Raw genomic sequence first — 15,694 nt, 5'->3', positions numbered from 1 at the left:
TTCCCGCAGCCCCAGCCCCGATCCCTGCACTGGCTCCCGCCCCGCTCCACCCCAGCCCTGGCCGCGATCCCCGCCGCCGTCCCCCGGCTCTGCATCTGAGCCAGGCAAGCGAGGACGATCGGGGTCCTGGAGGCTCGAGGGGCGCAGAGGAAGAAGGAGGAGCTGGAGGAAGCGAAGGGAAGGGGAGGGGAGCGCAGGGAAGAGGATTTTCCCATCTCCTGGTGTTTTTTTTTTTTTTTTTTTTTTTTTTTGGAGGAGGAAGGTTGCTGCTGCTAGTGGCAGCGTTTCCTCCTGCTGGAAGATGATAAATACATGAGGAGAGAGGCTCTGAGCCTGCTTCTGTGCTGCGGGAGTGTCTCTCTCCCTCCCTCCCCTCTCCCTGCTTCTGTGTGAGTGTGTGTTTGGCTGCCGGGCTGTGTGTGCGTGTACACTGTGTATATATATCTGAGCTGGGAGGTTATTGCAAGCTTCTCTCAGCAGCGCTCCTCTGTACAGGAAGACGGGCTCAGCTGCAGTGGTAGCATCAACAGCAGCATTAGCGGCACCAACTGCTTTATTCGCCTTTCTTCCTTCCCTTCATCTCCATCTCCCTTTCCCCTCCCTCCTCCCACGTTTTTAGGGGATTGATCTTCATTTTTTTTTTATTATTATTTATTTTTCTACTCTACAATCCTTGTTATTTGATACTTCGTGGCTTTTTTTTTTCTTCTTCTTTTTTTCCTTTCCCCCTTTCTCTGAGAAGGAGGCACAGAAATAAACACGCACAAACACAGAGAAATAAGGGAAAGAAAAGTACCGGGACTTATCCTGCTGCTGCAAACCCAAAGATAGCAGACGAAGAGGGGGTTTGGCTTCTACCCCAAGGTAAAGCCCTGCCCCCTTTACCTCCTCGACACCTCCTCCGAGGAAGAGAAGGAGAGAGAGAGAAGGGGGCCAAAGTGGAGAAAAGCAGGTCTTCTGCGGCTGGCATTTGGAGTACAGGGAGCCAGGAAGTGAAGGATGGTTGTGGTTACCCGAGCTGGCTGCAGGGCAGCTCTCTTCCTCTGGATTTTCATCAGCATTAGCTGCAGAGCCAGGACTGCTCTGCCTGCATCTCGTAAGTACCCTTTTCTAAGAAACGCGCTCAATTTCAGCTCCGAATTAAGCCAGAGGGAAATTCCCACAACTCTGTGAGGTTGATTATTTTTGCTTTGCTGATGAATATTGTGTTTGATTGTGTTTGATTTTTCCTTGCATGTATATATGTGCACTGAGGTCTGATACTGTTTGCAGTGCTCCCCATCAGATCTTCCTTGGTGATTTCAGTGGTAGCTGGTGTGGAAAGTTGAAAGAGACCTGCTCTGTGATATAATCTTGGTTCTGCAATGGAGTCAGAGGGGGAAAGCAATCAGAAGCTGTTCAAAGTTTGGGGATAGTTTTTGTTTGCCTGGTCGGTTTGGTTTGTTGTGGTTTTTCCCTTCTTCCTCGGAAGGAATGCAATTTGCATTTGGAAGCACTTCACTTCCACAGTTTTGTGAGGGAAAAGAAGAGATGTGAGCAGTTTCCATAACCAGTGTTTTATCAAGGAGCAGCGAGAGAAAATTCTGTGTCGTTTGAAGAGGAAAGATGAATTGATGAGAGGGAACTGAGCCAGGACAGCTTTTCTTTAGAGCAAAGTTTTGCTGCCGATAATAGAATGAGCAAAGGTATTTTAGAGGAGACCATCAATTGCTCTCCCAGTGAGGTAGAAATAGTGGAGAAAGGATCAAACATCTGCTGAAATTCTGAACTTCAGACTAGAGGAGTGTAGAGCACCTGTTCAGAATCCGATTCTGTTGTTAGTATAAAAATGACAGCATATTCATTGATTTCAGTGGATATTAGACCAAGTCTTTAACATTGCACTGAGCTGTAGTTTTGAGCAAAACATTTTGCAAGTAGATGTCAGTACTAAGTATTTAGTTTTTTCTCTTAAGACTGTATAAAACATTTGCCAATGGCCAAGTATTTTTGAAATGCATACTGAAATGAAACAGTGCATTTTTATAGTATCATCATCATACTGCTGGCATGATCGGCTGTTTATAGAGGAAGGAAGTGTCCTGAAATGTTATAGATAGATGTGCTGGGATTGCATGCATGTGAATGGGGGTTGATTCTACTGACCAAGTAGGGAATTGCATAGAATGAAATGTATATACTGCATAGAGATCTATGTAGATCACTCTATTTATTTATTTGCTGAATTGTTTCCTTAAGGGCTGGAATGAACAATGTAATGATTAGGGAATTGGAGCACTGCTATGGTTTCTTAGTGGGTTTCTATCTGTTATCATCTAATACCTATTGAAAACCAAGTGTTATTCCAGGATTTACTTGCACCTGCATATTTGTTTGTGTGTCAACAAATATGTATAGCAGTGTCTGCATTGTTATCAAGGTCTCAGAGGCTATAGGATGTTCAGTTGTTTTCCTACCTTTGAATTAGGAGAAGTATTGATCCTGAGGTTTATTTCTTAGTTTTGACCAGCTAAATAATTTTTCTTAGGAGTATTATTTCTTCATGGTCCTCTCTCAGGCTCTGCATAATAGGATGTGTGGGGGAGACGATTCATTATTTAGGTTGTCAGAAATCTGTTCATTGAAAACTAAGTCCCTGCTTTTTTTCTAGGAGGGTTTTGGAGCTTTTTTTGTTTGTTTTTGTCACTCAGCAACTAATGGCTATAGTATAACTTGAATATTACCTACAGTGGGTTATTGATTTCCAAACAAACAAATCTTTAACTTTTGAGAGAAGTTTGTTGAGAAGTTAATGGTTGTAGTAACATCATTATACCCAGAAATTCCAGGAATGGGGGATATATATAATCTTAATTACAGTTTAGTCATATAAATTCCCATCTGGATGATTAGCTATTCAAAAATTTCTTTATATTAATTCACCTTCCAAGAGCTTATACATTATACTCCTTATTTAGTGAGTGGCATTTCATTTCATTTCATTTCTGACTCACTTCTTAAAGTGAAATGGAGCTAGATTTGTTTACTGGAAACATAAATATAGCTAGAAGTACACGTCAGCCTTAAATTTACAAAAGGATTGTTCACATTGCAGCACATGTTGAAAATTGTTGTAAAGCTTATGGATGCTTGGGTGCTGGTGCCACAGTGGGAACTCCAGTGCTGTGTCACACTGTTTTGGTGCACCACTTTGCTGGTTATTCTGTTGCATGCTTTGCTACACAAACTGGTCACTGTACTGTATTTTGTCATTGTGATCTATTTTCTGGGGTTGTTTGTAACTTTGTCTACAACTGACTGGGATTGGAGAATTTTGTGAATGGGATTGGAGAATTTTTTCGTTGTTGACAGGGTGGTATACCTAGTTTTCATCGTCCCTTTTTTTTTTTTCCTTTTTATTCCCCCTGTTGATTTTGAACCTCATAATCAGAATACTTCTGAAATAATTAAAAATGGTGTGAAATGCAACTTTGATGTAAAACTTATTTCCAACCACTATTTCATTTTCTCCTCCATTGTTACTTTATGTTTTGGCTTTGAAGTTATTAACAACATCAAATTTATTCTCTACAGTATTTTTAGGAAGTGTACAAGTCTTATGGTGTACAGTGCATTACAAATCCCTATATATGAGCTTGCTATTCAGTGTTTTTTCACAGTCTGGTCTGCTTGTGCTGGCATAGGAAAAGATACAGCTTTCAGAAAGAATAGGATTGGACATTGCTGATATGAATATGCTTTACCTCAAATGTTTGTTTATTTTGCAAAGTAAATCTATCTCTAGTTATCTCTCAGTAGTACTGATTCAGAAGTGATCGTGTTGAAAGCTTGTACTCTCATTTAGTTTTATCTCGAGATGAAGTGGGTGCTGAAAGCCATCCTGTAGGATAATAAACATACACTGTGATACAATATCCCACACATTAATGCTCAGATCTTACTGTCAATTCTATTCATGGTCATGTTTTCATACCCAGGCAATAAATTCTTCATATTCCTGCAATTTTTATTTTTTTTAATAAGCATGGAAGGATGAAAACACCCTTCTGGAATCGAGGCTAATGAACAGCTCAACCAGGAGAGGTCATCACAAGATAAAAAGTAACACAGAAAATACAAATTTAGTGCTTTATGGTGCTTTACGTGGCTAAGATGGAATGATAAGAATATGCATATGGGTAGACTAACTCTCATTTGTATTCCTACAAAAACCCCAACCACAAAAAGTAGCAATGTTGTCACGTAATAAAAATGTTAAAGGTATTAATTATAGGATTGTCTCCTTCTCTCTGAAAGGAATTCACTTTACAAGTAATTATATTTCACAGCTAGGAGTTTTTGGTTTTTTTCATTGTATCTCTTTTTATGCAATGCAAAGCTGATGAGCACAGAACTATTAAAACTTCTAGTTCTGATACTTGTCATACTTTTGTAGTATGCCCCATACCACTGCTAAGGTTGAAGTTTGAGCCCATTTTACAAGACTTGGGGCAGAAATCATAAGCAGGGGCATGTATAGTAAATCATTAAGATACATAAAAGAAAGAATACACAGCTTTTACATTTGACTTCATGGCACCCAGATTTTACTGGGAAAAGTATTGGAAAGGAGTAATGTCCCTTTTGAAAGAGCAAGACACTGTAGAAGAAAGTCCTCTTTAAGAGGCCAAGTTGGCTGGAGCTCTGAGCAATCTGGTCCGGTGAAAGTCGTACACCCATGTTGGGCATGTGAGGTGTCATAAATTCTATTAGATTCACACTTGGGGAATATTTCTCCTACAGATAATGTCTCAGACATAATAATATTTTTGGAAAACTGATCAATTCCTTCTTTTTTTTTTCCTGTATAACAACTGATTAACGTTTAGTAGTTTAGGTCCTGTTGTCTTGAGGTTAACACAGCGGTCTCACAGAATTTAGTTTCAAGTACACCAAACCATTGTCAGGCGCATTTAGCATTTATTAATTTTTCTTACCTTTGGGGTCAAAGCACTTAAAAATATACTAAATTTTTAATTTGAGGGCCTAGCTCTCTTTTATGTTCATGGAATTTCATAACATTAAACATGTAATTTCTCTTTTGTTCTTTTAGAACACTTTAGCTAGAAATTAGAACAAAATTTACATCCATCATGGTATAATTGTATTATTATTTAGATGTTATTCATCACCATATAAGAAAATTCTCGTTCAACAGACAAGTGACAGCTTTAACAACATTGCACTGAGTTACTGAGCTACTGTTATTATTTAACAACTTTGCATTGAGTTACTCATCATGACTCTAAATAAATTGGCTTTTTCTTGAGCAATATGTTAACTTATATGTGAATGAATTAAACACTATCAAATAGTCTGCTCTAATTTCAAAATTGGTGGCAGCAGCTATAGCCTGTGTCAGTGCTGAAAATACAAAGTTTGAAAGAGTCTTTAACTTTTTATGCAATATTGCATAAAACCTAATTGCAGACATTCATCTAGATAGAGCAAGTCTGATTCAAAGTTTGGTGTCAGTGGGCATTGAATCAATTGTAAATGCCATTGAACTACTGTTTTAATAACTCACTTTTGCTTGGGTTGCTTTTGCTTTACTTGTGTGTTTATCATTTTTTAATTCTAGTGTAATAACATGAAATAAGGCATTAAAAGTTCTTTATTAATAGTCCAGTCTGAAAGAAAGAAAGTTTGAACATGAAGTTAATGACTTCAAATTGAAAACTTGTTTCTGAACATTGGTTGTTTCTTTTGCAAGGAGATGAGAAGCATTTTTTTATTTTCTCTATCTTTTTTTTTTTTTTACTCAGGTACTTTTAACACAGGAGACTACTTCAGTTGCTTCAGTTGTGATAGGAAATTCTGTATATATAATGCATCAGACCTCAAACTGTACCTCTTCTTGAATAAATCGTATTACAATGGATCTGTTACAGACAGTAAATTTTCCTATAGAAGTTATCCAGGACTTTTACCTTGGATCTCTATGTCTTTAAAACTGTCAGATATCATGTTTACTGTTTAGGAGTTTTTAAGACTGTAGTACTTTTAATGTCTGGAACAATAACTAACTATGCACAAACCATGGGGGAGTTTCTGCATTTCCTTTTTTCAAAAGCTGATCTCACTCTTCATGATCTGACTCACAGGTCAAAATAAGATAACTGGTTAAATTTTGAGGTTTTCCCCTACCCATGCCTATGTCCTGAATAGCTGTCATGCTCATCTTACAAAAGAACATGGACTTGCAAATGGGATCCAGTCACGTAGGAAACTTCAACTAGGAAATGTTAGAGAAGCAACAGGAGTCTTCTTCATCAGATGAGATGATGAGTGACTTTGCGATTTCTTTAGTCTTAACAATTTTAAGTAATTTAAAATTATAGCATTATTTCCAAAATACACATAGAGATGAGATCCTTCTTTAAAAGATCAGGAAGACTGGTAGGATAAAGAGAGTAGTCCACTAGTTTGAGCCTTCTTGCACTGAAGGAAATGGAAGTCGTGCCACAGATTATAGGAACAGTGTGGTTATGTTTTCTGTCATGAGTTCATGATTCAGTCCATTGGTATGAAATAACAGAAATTATTAAAAAGGTTCCTCAGACTTCAGCCTTTGAATGAACATTGATTTATCTGTATTTATTTATCTGTATAATGAACTTCATTTATCCAGCAACTTCATTGGCATTGCATAAGTAGATAATCCAAGACCACCAGGTAATTGCAGAACATGTTAAATCTCTAAGTTTGGTGAAGTAGAAAATTGCAGTAATCAGTAATCAATTATTTTGAGCCACTTGCATTTCCAACTTTGAAGACATTATAGATATAATAAAAGAATTCCCAAGTCCTGTGCTTAACATTTACAAAGAACCTGGGCACTCGGTTTTGATAGTTCTGCAATTTTAACGCAACTTTACAAAGCTGAAACCTTTCCTACGTCAGAAATGGTCTCAGTATTCATTCACTGTAGTAGCAGCCAGCCTTTTCCGATTGGGTCTTTAAGGTTGAACAGCAGATAATTCAGAGCAGAAAAGGATATTGACATTCACATTTACCTCTTTCCTCTGCCTAAAAAAGTCTACAGATTTTTTTGACTTTACAATCTCCTGGTGGAGATATGGTTCTTCCAGACATTTAACTTAAGCAAGCGGTCATGCCAAGTCCATTGAGGGACTGGCAAATTTATTTACACATATGGTTTGTTACTTGATGTTAATATTTACCACCATTTGAAATATTTATCAAATATTTTATTTTAAGCTGTGCATGCACTCCAAAAATATGTTTTAAATAAATCACTGATTAAAATCGACTCAGTATAGCTAGGAACTTTGTTGCCAGTTTTGCATTTGTATTGGTAAAAGCTCAAGTTGGGTTACAACTTTTAATGTGTAATTAAATGGCTAAAAATACTTTCTAGAAACCAGAAAGCATTTGGACTGTTCTAACCAAAGGATTTTCCATCCCACAAACAAATGTGATGTTTTTTGAATGAACATTTATTATTTTTATCTAGAATATTTAAGTCTCAACTTAAAGGGAAAGTAATTTTTCTTAGAGAAATGACTGTCTAAATATAACATAAACATTCTGCTTGATTTTGAAAAACTGCTATTCCATTTAGTATTTTTTACCTTTGCCCAAGGAAGTCAGCTACACGTGACACATTTCTGCTTTCTGTTTCTACAATGTAAGAATAATCTGACTGAAAAAAATAAGCTTTTTTTTTTTTTGCTTTGTATCAAATCTAGAGAGGTGTCGCTGTCTGGGTTTCTTAAATCACCTAAATATTGATTAAAATGTATCTTATTTATTGCTTAATCATCTTGTGTACTTGAATTGGTATTTACTGAGAACCCAATGAAAACCTGGAATTTATAGGGGTGTTATACAGAAGATCAGCAGATGAGCTGAGGAGACTGCAAGTGTCCATTTCTATAAGGGGCAGCAGAAAGCCTGTGATGGAAGGCTAGCCAGAGAAGAAAAGGAAGAATTATTGGCTAAAGGCCTAATGCAATGGGATAAAACTCAGCAGGAAAGGCAACCTCAATATATTTAAGGTTTTCATGACATTTCATATCATATCATTGGTTTTAAGTATCATTGGTGTAAAGTTCTGGAACACACTCTGAAATTCAATTAAAATAGAACATGCTTTTTACTCAGCTTATGGGAATAGAAGGAATACCGAGGTTTGGGAAAAGCAAAAAAAAAAAAAAATCCCAAAAAAACTCCAAACAAAAAACCAATAGCAATAGCAAACCAATACACAGAGGAAAAAAAACCCCTAAATTTAGACCCTGTTGACCCAGGTTACAAACACAGATACCTTCCTAAACTCTTTAGACTCTGCTCACATATTTAGTGAAATATAGGAAGGGCTTGTACATATTTTTTTTCCCTGAACACAGATACAAATTCAAATATCTAAAAAACCCAGAAAAATAAGGATAATTAGTTAATTTAAAAACACAGAGATTAAAACTAGTGGCATCCACCATTGCTCAGGGCTATGGGTAAAAAAGGGAGACGAATGTGCTGAAGAGAAGTTGAGGTCATCTCCCACACAATAACAGTAACCTATTTATTTTTATTTTTTTGCTGAGGAATGGAGTCACAGAGAGTAGCTTGCCCTGTCCATAGCATTAGCATTGCATTAGGAAAAGAGTAAGCTTCTGTGAGAAACTGAGTCAGAAGCATATCCATACAGGGCAGGCTCTGCTGGATACATGCTCCCAAGCTTCAGCAAGATGTACTCTCTTATGTTCTTTCCTTTGGTTTTACATCCAAAAAATTATGCTAGTGGGCATACTGTCAGTTATATGATGAATGTCCTACCTGCTTCTTCCCTGGTACAGCCAAGCTGTTAGAAATGATAGAAAATTCCCTGTAGATAAGAGAAGGTATCCTTTACTGTTCCAACCCTTCTCCAAAAAATATACATCACATGGTCACACACCCATTTGCTTCTGCTCCTAATTCATTTGCCATTTCTCACATGCCTCCTTTCTACTCTCTGTCCTCTCCCTACCTTTTCCTCCAGCAATAAACTGACTCCACTGGCTTCTCTTGGATTCTCATTGATTCATCACTGTTTTGAGTAATTTGCTGAGCCTGAAACTAAGGGAGATTGTCTTCATTGATTCCTGATTAATTCATCTGTTTGTGAAAGCTAGGTACACAGGTAATAACTCAATTGAAATTCCTTCGCTGCTTAATTGCTGTGCCATAATCCTGGCCTGCTAAATCAGATAATCAGATATTATGAATGAAGTTAGGATTTATTTTTTCAAAACACAATTATTAGAATATCATTATAAGGAATGCTTTTATTAATTCAATTTATAATTATTCATAATATGCAATTTTAGAGTTTAGGTCAGTACAGTGCATAGGTTTTATTCATACAGAAAAAAAAACTGTGTCAGAGGAATTCTGTGAGTGAATTATGCTTCCAAATCTACATATTCATAATTTATAAGGCCAAAAAGGATCCAACCCAGCTATAGTGATACAGTCGATTGTATTACTACTTTTCTCTGCTTTACAGATATACTGGTTAAGGGCACATTTGGGAGGAAACTTCCAAAGGGGTCCCTCTAGAAAGCAGATTCAAGAAGGCCTTCCCCTACTGGTTCAGGAAAATTTTCTTAGAGAAAAGTGGAAAAAACAAGATTATTTAACAAGCAAAGTATTTGCAAGCATAAACAATGAATAATATTAAACAATAAAACCTTTCACTGCTCTGAAGAGATGGCAAATTCAAAAAGTCTTTGTCAAGGGTTGTAGCTCAACTTGCTCAGTCTCTTATCAGTCCCTCTGGTGCTGGAAAATGCCACATCCCGGGCCCTGGTAGACCACAGGGGTGAGTTGCCAGTGTTCCTCTGAGTTTTCAGTCCAGAGCAGGTTTGAACAGTCTTAAGAAAAAGAAAAACCATGGTCCAGGGAACTTCACTGCCTCAGCCAGCTAAAAACTAACTAAAAGCAAAGGAGAGCTCTCTTCCACTGTCTGTCCGTGCTGCAGACAACACAGTCTGGGAGAAGAGAAAAATGAAACTCTTATATTTATATTTCAAAAACAATCACCTCAGACATTTCACTGCTCCTCCTTCTCCCCTCCTCACTCTCAGATCTACTTTTAAGGGTGCAGAACTTAATAACCACCATAAACAGAACAGAAAATTGGGAATACAAGCATCATAAAGTCACCCCAGGACAACAGATCATAGAATCAATGAACCAGGGAATGGTTTGGGTTGGACGAGATAATTTAGTCCAACCCCATCCCACAGGCAGGGACGTACTTCACCATACCAGAATCCTTAATGCCCTGTCCAACTTGATTCCAAACACTTCCAGGCATGGGATATTTGCAGCTTCTCTGGACAGACTATTCCAGGAATCAATCCTTTGATGTAATCTAAATCTACCCTTTAGTTTAAAAATGTTCCTCTCATACTATCAGTACATGCTCTGGTAAAAAGTATTTCTTTATCTTTCTTGTAGGCCCCTTTTAATATGGAAAGGTGGCTATATAAGGTCTGCCTGGAGCCTTTTTTTCCAAGATAAGCCACGCCAACCCTCTCAGTTTCTCTTTATGAAAGGGAGAAGCCCTCTGACTGCTCCTGCAGCCCTCATGTCAGCAAACTCCAGCATGTCAATGTCTTTCTTCTGTTGGTCTGGACTGAGAGTGGCTCCAGAGCTGGACTCGATGCTCCATACCAGGTCTAAGGAGAGCAGAGCAGAGGGGCAGTGTGACCTTCCATGACCTGTTGGCCATGCTGCTTTTTATGCATTCCGGGTCCTACTGCCTTACTCAGCTGCAACTGTACGTTACTGGCTCTTACATAAGTTTTCATCTGCCAGTATCCCCCAGCTCTTCCTTGCTTTCAATCCATTCATCCCCCAGTTTGTATTGCTTCTGGGGATTGCCCCAACCAGGTGATAGACCTTACACTTGGATTTGTTGAACTTCATGAGGTTCACATGAGACCACTCCTCAAGCTTGTCCACATCTCTCTGGATGGTGTCATTTCCCACAGGCATATACACAGCATCACTCAGCTTGGATTCATTCCACAAACTTGCTAAGGGTACACTCAATCCCATGGTCTAGGTCATTAATAAAGACATTTAACTGTACTTGTCTCAGTACCCCTGAGCGACAACACTCATTTCCGTTTGGATCTTCATTTGGACTTCGAGCCATTGACATTTTGAGCATGGCTGTCCAGTCAATCCTTATCCATCTAACAATTCATGCATCAAACCCATATTTCTCCAATTTAGAGACAAGGGTATTGTGTAGAACCGTGTCATTGGCCAGGTAGGTTACATCAGAAGCTCCTCCCTCATCTACTAAGAGAGTCACTCCTTTGTAGAATGCCACCATGCTTGTCACATATCATTTGCCCTTCATGACTCCAAGTTTACTTTCCCTAATACACCTCCTTGTCATTCACCCTTTGGCAGAGTTTCTAGGAGAATCTGGTTTCAGGAACTTCCTAGGCACAGAGACTGACTGGCTGGCAGTTCTCAGAGTATCCATTTTTATACATTACATAAATGGGTGCCATGTTTCCCCTCTTCCAGACACTGAAGGTTTTGCTTGACTGTCATGACTTTTCAGAAGTGATAAGAGAACTGCTTATATCTGCCAGTTCCCTCAGGACCCTGGGATGCATCTTGTCAGCTTCCATAGATTTGTTTATGTTCAGGTTCCTCAGATGGCCTTGCATCTGGTCTGCTCCCACAATGGAGTCCCTGCCGTTATATTCAGGGCCTTGAGAGATGTGGGACGTTCAGCTGGCAAGGAAAATTTGAGGAAAAATGTTGCTGAGTACATCAAACTTCTCCATATCAGCTGTCATCAGATGCCCTGTCTCACTTATCAGAGGGGTATAGTTTCTTTTGTCTTCCTTCCCCAAGTCACATACCTGTCAGGGTTTTCACACATTTCCTTCTGGCATTAAATGTCCTGGTCTGGAGCTATGTTCTTTACCCTGAGTTCATAACTTCAAACATGGTCACATTGAAATGTCTAATGCTTCCTTTTACAAGCTGGCTTAGTTGTACCAAGCTTTTGACGTGTAAACTTCAAGTCATCTTCAGCTTCAAAGGCTATGCATTTTTCTGCAGTTCAAATAATAAAGATGTTAAGCAATGAAGGACTGAAAATCAGACTTCCACTAGTTCTCACTAGAAACCACTCATTTTCTTTGTTACAATTACATTTTGAGATATTTAGAGTGCCACATTTACAATAATTTTGAATCTTAATTAAAATAGTGTAGATTGCCATTCAAGTACTTTCAGAATTCAAAATACATATGACTGCAATTTATGCAGAAACAGACATAGACACATATATCTGCAGATTTCTTGTGATCCAATTTTGTATTTAAAAAAAAAAAAAGGAAGCCTTCAGAAGATCAGGATACTTTGATAAGATCTACTTTTTAAAAAACTATGTTGATTTTCAGTAATTGCATTTACAGCATTTAAATTTTTGTTAATCAAGTTCTATTGTTTTGTCTAGCAGCAGTAATAGCTGGAGTGGTTTGTAAGTGTGCAGGTCATCTTTTTCAATATTTGCACTTCACAGTTTCTTTCAGCCTTCTGGAATTTCCTTGCTGTTTCAAGAGTTACTGGAAATCAGCAATAATCAGCAGAGATCTTGGTTACAGCTTGCCCTGCTGGTTGAAACTGCCTAGCCCTGTTAACCTCTATTTAACATCTTTGTCAGCTTTTATTAGAATGTAAATTGTTTTGCTGCCACTTTGGGATCTAACTATGCAGTCTTCATAGTTCATGCAGTTCATTTTCCTAACACTGTATGTTTTTGTCTTTTCTACGTGATTGGCAAATTCATTACTTATATGTAGCAGTCTTTTCGTATGGCTCCTTTTGCTCCTCAACTCCTTTCTCACTTCTTAAAAAAACCCAAAACACAAAACCCTGTGATTTTGGTCCTTTTTTCTAATAATAGTTCTTATGATTTCTGTGCATAGACAAATGAAACTTTATGTATTTTTGCATATTATTTAATGTATTTGTTAAATTCTGCTTTACAAAATCACAGAATGGTTGAGTTTGTAAGGGACTGCTGGAGGTTATCCCGCCTTGCTAAAATAGTGTTCCTTATATCAAATCTAAATCTGTCCTCTAGGAAGGCTATACAGTACCAGATAACATGGCCTTGGAGAGGACAGAGCAACATGGTTGTTGGTTTCAGGCAGAAGGAAGTAATATAATCTTTTCTGACCTGTTCTGTCCTAGCCCTTACTATTGCTTCAAATCAGAACAGAAAATTCATTTGGATTTTAGGGATTCTCTGAATTTGTAATTCAACAATTTGCAATATCACTAAGGTCAGTCTCATAGAAATGCCTCTCCCACTGACGTATTTATCTATATTCATAGAGAATAGTTAGTTCAGAGTTCTTGATGTCATGGAGAATATTTATATTCTGAATTTGAAAATATCTTCTCTTCTGTTGCTGAAGATTTACCTTTTATGAAATATCAGTAAAACCATCATGTCAATTTTTAAGAGTGTTCAGAGATAGAAGTTGATTTTATTTTTCTTCTCACTGGAAAAGGTAGTTCCTTTTGGTTTTATATTAAATCTGAAATGGAGTAGCTCAAACTGTTATTACCTGAATACTTCACTAGGAAGTATTTTTCTTATTTGTACAGCTGCTGAGTCATAAAAATTATAATTGCAGACAGTGAGGACCAGGAAATAAATTTTGATGTGTTTAAACAGAGACACTCAGATTACAGACCTATCACAAAACCAGACACATCAAAAACAGTTTAATGAGTGAGAATTCTGTCCTCAAAGTTATGACCTAAAAGTTTTCTTCAACTCTTCTCACTAAATCTAAAAAAAAGGAAGATGGAACTAAACTAGAAAAATCTTGAGATGGAAGTAAATACTGAAATTTTGGACATGACTCAGATTCCAAACTCAGTGTAGTGAGGTCAGTCTTTCTAGATCAGTCATGTCCCTGCATATATTCCTCAAACTCTATATCAGGATCAATTTGGCCATTTTTTTTCACTTGATGAGAGTGCCCATGCAGTGTGGCTTTGGATTGCTCAAGATTCTGTGTATCATATACCCTGTATTGTGCTGATGTATGAGTTCATCCCCCAAAATGCTGTAAGGTGGCATGTTTTCAAGTAAGCACTACATGAAAAGTGCATGAGTAGCTGAATAAAATCAGAGAAATGTAAAACAAAGAAAAACAAGGCTGAATTTTTAACAGAACTATAACAAAATCGTATCATAATTCTGAGAAACCACAACAAATATTTCAAGTCTGATTTTAGCTCTGAAAAGAATTTATTGGCACTGTCTCATTTACACTGAGACATAAAGATTAGAGGAGTGCTGAGAATTTTTGGTGGAAATTCAGAGGTATGATTGGCATTTTATGGTTATACACGCATCTAAGACAATACTCTACTTCCCAAGAAGAAAATTATTATTTGCAAGTATGGCCTATTTGTACTTATAAATCAATGCATTCCTTGCTTTGTCTTAATAACGCTGATTACAGAAAGAAATGAACATAAAACTATGAAGGATATCATAGTAATTCAGCATATAAAGACATAAATACTTCTAATAACATTCAAACTTTATATATATATCAAAGAAAAATTGTTCTGGTGTCAGTTTTAATGAGGAATATAGTTATTTTTCAGCACTGGTGTTTAATGGTTAAAACGTTTTTATTTTCTTGCCTTTCTCTTTCTTCTGCCCCAAGCAGACATTTCAACTAATTCAAATAAAAATACTTATGTGATATTCCAGAAGATTCTTATCCTTTGATTTTGGCAGCGGAGCAAGAGGGGGAAACCAGACATCTTTCTGTATATTCCTGCAGGCAAATCCATTCTAATATCTGAGGTGGATCCATCAAGAGTTGAAAGATGTGAATAGATCCTGAGGGATGTTTTATGATAGAAGGGATTGGAGACCATAAGGGCAAGAATAAGGACTTCTTTCTGTAAAATGTTCAACTCCTTGAAAACTGTTCAGAGGTTGTGGAAGGAGACAGATAACATAGGGCTGGTTAAGTTCTCTAATTCTTTGCCAGTTTTGTTGTACATTGCATGCTTGGACTACTTTTTTTGTGGATATAAATATAATAAATATTCAAACCATGTTTAAGAATTAGCCTCAAATGTAAATCTGTGTGTTATCTATGCCTTTAATAAGGAGAGTGCTGTGCATAAAACAGTGTTTATAACACAAATAATCACAGTAAAATTTTTCAGTGCTAGATCTCTAATTTGTTTTTAGCAACAGTAATATTTTCATAAACCATATTGAAATAATCCAGCCACATTCTACACAGTAAAATCTCCCTTAGATTTCTAAATGGCATTTATGAAATCTGGCTGGCAGAAAGGCATCACAAATACTTTCAAAGAAGGAACCTGATTCAGCTGCAGAATTGCTCTTCAAATACAAGCTGTGCATTGTTCTGGATTTGTTTCAATTGAATTTAATACACATAATCAACCAGTCTGCTAAATGGACTTCTGTTGGGGTTTAAGTTTCTTTCCTTTTGTTCCTTTTTACTTATAGAATTTTTCCCCATAAATTGCTAGGAAAATACTAACAACTGAGTACTTAAACAAAAGAAGTGGCCAGTCTCAGGGGAGGAAGGCATCTGGT

At 37.4% G+C, this 15,694-nt stretch overlaps 1 protein-coding gene across 1 annotated transcript in view; it reads left to right on the top strand.

Annotated features, from left to right (window-relative positions):
* Positions 1–259: 259 nt before the first annotated feature.
* The window catches only part of CNTNAP2 (contactin associated protein 2), a 1,022,680-nt gene continuing 1,007,245 nt past the window's right edge, over positions 260–15,694 (top strand). The window contains exon 1 of the mRNA XM_005485915.4: positions 260–1,096. Coding sequence (XP_005485972.2) covers positions 1,000–1,096 — 97 coding nt within the window. The 5' untranslated portion in view covers positions 260–999. The remainder of the gene's footprint in view (positions 1,097–15,694) is intronic.

Source organism: Zonotrichia albicollis, chromosome 1, assembly GCF_047830755.1.
Source record: "Zonotrichia albicollis isolate bZonAlb1 chromosome 1, bZonAlb1.hap1, whole genome shotgun sequence".
Taxonomy (NCBI): domain Eukaryota; kingdom Metazoa; phylum Chordata; class Aves; order Passeriformes; family Passerellidae; genus Zonotrichia; species Zonotrichia albicollis.
This window is presented reverse-complemented; position numbering and strand designations above follow the sequence as displayed.